At 33.7% G+C, this 6,749-nt stretch overlaps 1 protein-coding gene across 6 annotated transcripts in view; it reads right to left on the bottom strand.

Annotated features, from left to right (window-relative positions):
• NUMB (NUMB endocytic adaptor protein) overlaps positions 1 to 6,749 on the bottom strand; it is a 159,466-nt gene that overhangs the window by 35,573 nt on the left and 117,144 nt on the right. For all 6 annotated transcript variants that reach the window (XM_045287790.1, XM_045287789.1, XM_045287793.1 and 3 more), the window contains one exon: positions 5,712 to 5,786. In XM_045287790.1, the coding sequence (XP_045143725.1) occupies positions 5,712 to 5,786 (75 nt within the window). The remainder of the gene's footprint in view (positions 1 to 5,711; positions 5,787 to 6,749) is intronic.

The following is a 6,749-nucleotide window of genomic DNA, read 5'->3' as shown; positions in this document are numbered from 1 at the left end:
CCTATAAAAATCCTTTGTAAACTGAAATGGCATAGACAGAAGCAATGATCATTCATTAATCTATGTGGGGAAAATTTTGAGCATTCCTAGACCCCAAAATAACCAACCAAATAATATAAAAATAGCATATGAAACCTAAAATAACACTGGCACAAAGTGTTCACAGAGCTAAAAATTATGGTGGCTTGATTCTGAGTGTATTTCCTGGGAAGGAGCGTAGCAACACCAATCTCACTCACAGGGGTATGTGACCTCCTTAACGGTAAAACAAATGTCAAATGCTAGTAGTTTTGCTTATCACCTATTTTTGGATATAAGTGAAAATCCTCTTTGGATTTCTTTCAGTTAACAAAACAGGTACTGAATCCTAGCAAAATCAACAAACTAGGTACTGGATCCTAGTATAAACATCTTAGATATTTTGTAAAAGTTAAGTGAGGTAAAAGTGACCTTTCGAGAAGTGGAAGACACCTGTAGCTAATTTATTAGACACATATATAGGGGAATGACAGATATATTTTATTCTTGATACAAAATAAACCCTCTCTAAAGAACGGAGGGTTAATGTTTACAACGGAGCCTGAAAAGTAGATATTGCTGAGAATGAACCATGTCTGTAGGTTTCATTTAAAATTTAAGGAATGGGGTTCTGTTTCCAAATGCTGTTGTTTTATATAAACTTGCACTGACTTTTATAAGTAAACATCTTATACATACTCTCTTCTCTGAACAAGAGAAACAAAGCTATCTATGGCTCCTGAACCAATTTTTAAGTAAATAAAAAGCAGCCACCATTTAAAATGTGCAGAGCTTATGTAAGATGGATGGGTTTTATTAACTCACCAATGCTAGCTGAACTGTACGTTTCCAACCCTTGGTTGCTTGTACTTTTTCATCCTCATCAGTTTTTAATATTGGACTATCTTTAGAACAAGACCTCTCTCTACTAAAAGTTGACTTTTTCAGATAATTTACCAGCTCAAACATTGACAAGCTAGTTTTAAAAATCACAAGCAGCATCAAATAGATCCACAGAATATTTTGTAATTAATCTGGAACAATAATAAAGTAATCTGTGAAAGTTATCACAATAAAACCAAGATTATTTCTGCTGCCAAGTTTGGAGACCTAGTTTTGTTAAGACAGTTAAGTAATAATTAGCTTTCAAGAATGCAGCCAATATGAAGAGATTCACCATTCCTGAGGGGTGGAGAGGTGAAGGTAGGAGATCAGTAAAGATTTAATTTAGTTCTATGAAACGCTCTGGAAACATATGGAGTTTTCCCCCTCTGTTTACAAAAGATCTCAGACGTTAATGAAACAGTTAACGTGCAAAATGCATAAAAAGGAAGTTGTTAGGTTAGAAAATAATATTAATGTTGTTTAAAAAACCAAACAAACTAAGTTATGATTCTTTTACCTGCTAAAACAAGAACATATATTAAAACAAATATATCAAATAGTGAATAAAAAACCATTAGGAACTAACTGATAGTATAATGAAAGTACTCTAAAACCAAGACAGAGAGGGAGACACATCTTAGAGACAATGGGAAGAAAAGACCTTTGAAAATAAGAGTATCTTGGACTAGAGTAAGCAAAATAGCCAAAGGTCTGATATACATTTACACAATTGATTTTAAAAGGGCGATAGCCCTTAGCTATCACCCTGAAACCTACCATGCCATAAGATTCATGGTATAGAATCTAGTCTTTTTTGGTCCAATAGGTCTGGCCTTTTTAAGCAATTTATAGTTTTCTTCTGTATTTTTCTTCCATTCAATCTGGGACATTCTACTGATTCTACTGTGTCCTGGGTCAGAAAATTCGGCAGTGGTAGCCAGTGAAGTGGCATATTTTAAAAACAATATTATTTTGTTTAGTTATGATATCTCTTTGAGAATGGATAACTTCCAAATTAAGTTAAATTCTAAATTATAAGGCACTTGTTAGAGAGATGGGTGGCAATGACCCTAATATTTGAAAATTATTCAGCTTTCTCAGTTCTACACAAATTAAAAAAGCACTAGAATGCTAAATTTTTCACTTAAAGATCATTTAAGTGACAGCTTTCAGATATTTGTTAGCTACTTAACTGGGATATATATATATATGTAATTAAAAACAAAACAAAACAAAAACCAACGGAATTTTTTTTCCAAAGCTATATATTTAAAAAAAATTTTTTAACAAAACAACCTTAGCACCTTCAAAGTACTCTTCATTACACTTAATACATTTGTCAAATCTGCAATTCCATTCTTGAAAACATTTTTCAAACTCATCTGTTTGGATGGCTGACAGCACCTCCCTCATTTTTTTCCTTCACCTCTTCTATGTTGTCAAATCACTGTCCTTTAGTGTCCCTCTTCATTCGCAGAAACAAAAAGAAGTCACTCGGAGTGAGATCAGGTGAGTAAGGTGCTTGGGGCAAGACAGGCATGCTGCTTTTTACCAAAGTCTGGCTCAATGAGATGGGTGCGTGAGCATTGCCATGGTGGCAAAACCAGTCCCCCGTCTGTCACAAATCAAGCCTTTTTGGTTGCACACTGCTATGCAACCTTTTCAGAACCTCTAAATAGAAAGCTTGACCTGGTAGAACAAACTCCAAATGCACTATGAGTTGACATTTTCGTCCATTTGGGAAGGTGATGGATGTCCAGAATGAGGTTTGTCATCAATTGACATTTCACCTTTTTTGATGAGAGAACCATTTGTATACTTCATTTTTTCCTATAGTGCTGTCCTTCTAAGCTGTATTCAAAATCACAACTGTTGCTGTGGCATTTTCCCCAAAAAGGAACAAAATTTCACAGCCTCATGCTGTTCTCTTAAATCAGCTATCACAAAAAAATGAGGTTCTAGAGAAACTGCTTTTACAAATTAATTCACTGTGACCATAGAGAACCTTCCCAGGTGATGCCACTGGGTGCACTAACTCAGAGCAAGTTCCTCCATGCTCAGCTAGTAGGAAAAAGGCATAATATGAAAGCTCTGCTTAGCAGAGTCTTTTCTGGGTTTATTTTTGGGAGGGGGTACCCCCTTGTATATTTTAACTTTAGCATTCAAACTGGTTTCAAAGGCTTGAGCTATGTCTTCCTTAATCCTCTGTAGGCTTGTACACTCCAACATTGGCTTATATTTTATGATGATAACAAAAGTAACTAGGTAAAAAGATAACAGGGCCTTTACAAAAAAAAGTAGTAGATGTTTGTTAGATAAACGTTTGGCCAGAGAGCCAAAAAAAGCACTAGAAATTTCTGTGCAGTGAATATATAAAAGGGAAAATTCATAAATTAGTGTAGACTAATGATCTGAGATGAACAACATCCTAATGATCTGCAAGCTTCCTTGTTCAGTATTAGAGGGTATAAAAATTAAGAAATTGATCACAGTTATCCAATAACTCAATCTCATTTTTAAAAAAGAGATGTTCTCCATAAAAAATTATACATAACATTTACTCTGAATCTCCAGGATAGTTAACTTGTTGCACATGTGAAACTTTAAGTCAATTTCCCGCCCAAAGTTCAATGTTTTATATCCAGAAAAGCAGTCATCAATATACATGAAATATTATTTTAAGTTATAGAGAAGTGAGTACCTTTAGCGATAGGCAAAAGGATTTTTATAAACTTTAAATATATGATAAAGTTATGATAATATGTGATTCAATCTGACCACACATTGAGGTGGACTAGGTTGTTCTTTGTATATATTCTGAATGAATACTATGTGCCAGACCCTGGTTCCAGACACAGGATATATATTTTTTTTAACGGCAATTTGATTCCTTTAGCTGGTGAAAACAAAATCTCAAAGGAATTTTACTATCTAAATGGCCCTACTTCTCCAATAATTGTGCTTATAGTTTATAATCTTCTTGATTAAAAAATAATCACAAATTTACTCAAAAAATTACTTTTGCAACTGAACAGTTACTAGTTAGTTGCATTTCAGAGAAAGCATGAGATTTTGTCTTATTTGCGAACTTTTCTGGGTTCGTTTGTACTTTATGCTGTGAATATGTATTACTTATAAAAAAGATGTGATGTTTCCAGTCAAAAGTAGGTAAAAATTTTGAACTAGACAGCCAAGAGCACATTATTGCATTACTCTTTATTTTTAAATTTTTAAAATTCATCTTGCTTATTATAAACTATGAAATGTAAAAAATCTTTTGTTTACAAAGTAATTCTATTTTAAAATAGTTATAAAATTAAGACAGCTGTGTATAATTGGGTGATATATTAAGGTGAACGTGGCAAGTCTATAAAATTATGTTTTCATGTACCATAATATACTGCTTTAAATCCCCTTAATGATGAATTAGAGAATAGAAATAGCAGGAAGGTTTTCAATTTAAGACTTTAAATGATCAATATCTGATTTGGAGTATATAAATAACATGTGTGCATGTGCACATATATGGCATGTAAATACTATGTGTGTATATATTGAATGCATAAATATATGTATATACATTATATTTGTAAATGTGTGTATGCATATGTATATACATGTGTGTATACACACACACACACACATGCTATTGTTTATGATAATCAGGTATATTTCCCTTCCTTTATGTTCTACAACAGATTCAGGCATTTGTTCCAAAATAAACCCCACCTCGCTCTGGTAAGTTGCTTAATTTTATATCTTATTTAAGGACTTATAGATAAGAGATCATATAGAAGGCAATGAGAAGCAGAAAAATATTGATTACCAAGCAAATTGAGAAAAAGCAGTCATTAGTAGCCCATCTTGTGGCAGCCCGTCATACCAGCAAACCCAAAGCAACAAGTATTTAAGGCTGTTTGGGGCAAGGGCATGCATAAGTAACGCTAAAAGCTTTCATAGCCAAGAAGGAAAAAGGCCACATAGTGGAGGGGAGGAAGGTTGTAAAAAGGCTATCAGAGTCTAAGAAACATTCTTTAAACCTATCGAAAATAGGAAATTATGGTTTTCATCTGAACTTTTAAGAATAATTAATTCTCTTTTATTAAATGCACAGGTGCATGGTTGGTATGTGCTCTATAGATAATTCGTCCTGGAAAAGGTTCCTCCATTTAAATTAAGCTGGAGTTTGTGCAAAAGGTAGTAAAAAAATGTTTATGTTAGAAGAACACCCAGAAGAAAATTGGGGTGAATGTACATGGGAAGTCAGGAATCAAGGTAACAGTGATAGGAGTCCCCACCTAAATCTCAAACATCCCCAGCTATTGATACAGATATCGCTATCTTCATCTTCCTGGAAAGCTGCTTCTTATGGGCAATTTAAAAATCAGTGACTGATAATCCAGTTATCACAGGTTAAGACGCTACATAGGACAGTTTTACAGCGCCTTTAGCATTTTATTCTTCTATCTGGTTTTATACCACTTATTCAATGTGGTTCCAAATCAACAGTAAAATAGTTTATGGATAATGTCTGACCTAAATGGAAAAGGCTGGTTCTATAAATTATGTCTTTAAATGGACCATATGAGATGCTCTTTATTGTTGAGCTTACATTTTTGCCTTAAGAAAAAACACTGTTCTTACTAGATATTGGGTTATTGGAAAAAAAATTAAGTAATAATATTTTACTGAATTTTAGTTATAAGTTTACACAGCAAATGATATGAGTTACTAAGATTTACTGAGCAAAATCTTTTAAGAAAGTATTGACAACATAGATATAAACACTGGCAAATATAAATACATACAGCTTTCAATCTTTTTACAGCATCTTCACAGATGTGCATTCCTCTTGATTCATCAACTTCTACATGGCCAAGGTACTGTGGAAAGAAGAAAGATGTTAGGGCTAATGATGTGTACTGAATAGTTCCTATGAGGTAAGTATTAAACCCAACCCACTGTCAAGGAGTCTATTCCAACTCATAGCACCTCTATAGAACTGAGTAGAACAAACCCATAGTTTCTAATGCACACTGCCACATCTATTTCTCACAGAGTGGCTGCTTGTTTCAAACTGCAAACTTTTCAGTTAGCAGCCAAGTGCTTGGAACATTGCACCACCGGGGCTCCTTGGTGGTAGAAAATTGAGTACATTAAAAAACCACAGCCATTGTAGAAAAGTTAATATTATATTTCTTATTTTCGGGGTCCTCAAATGAGGTGACTGAAAATATCATGTACACCTTAGTTCTCAAAGTGGCATCCTTGCTCTTCAATACTTTAAAGAAATCTTGTACAGCTTAACTGCTGTTTCTATTAGCATTGATATTGTGAATCCAAGGAAGACAAAATCCTTGACAACTTCAATTGTATAATAGCCTGTTCAAAATACAGTTACTACATCTCTAGGTATAAAAGTAATTCTAACGTCAAAGTATATCTTTAAAGGAACAAATGACAGTTACTCAAAGGTTGAAGGAACCACAAACTCTTTTAATGAGGAGCACATAAAACTAGTGCAAAAAGTTAGAAGAAGTTAAGGAAGTAGTATGTGTTAAATGATATTATAAAATTTCAACAGGCAGAAATGGAAAGATTGGGAACTAGTTTACACAGAGAGAAAATTACATAAATTTATGGATGTGGGCTAGGATAACTGTCTATAAGCAAGTATCCCTTTTTGGCTGTAAATTCTATGTAGCTGGGAATGAGAATATTGAATTAAAGAGTCTGTACTTAAATCTAGAAGTAGTGGAGAACCAATAAAAATACTTTTTGTTAAGGCAGTCAGTTACGTGATCAAAATTGCATTTCAGTGGGAATGGTGCCTGCCGAGTTAGAAA

The sequence above is a fragment of the Echinops telfairi genome, unplaced genomic scaffold (genome assembly GCF_000313985.2).
Source record: "Echinops telfairi isolate 266 unplaced genomic scaffold, ASM31398v2 ScPeMD7_18;HRSCAF=68, whole genome shotgun sequence".
Taxonomy (NCBI): Eukaryota; Metazoa; Chordata; class Mammalia; order Afrosoricida; family Tenrecidae; genus Echinops; species Echinops telfairi.
This window is presented reverse-complemented; position numbering and strand designations above follow the sequence as displayed.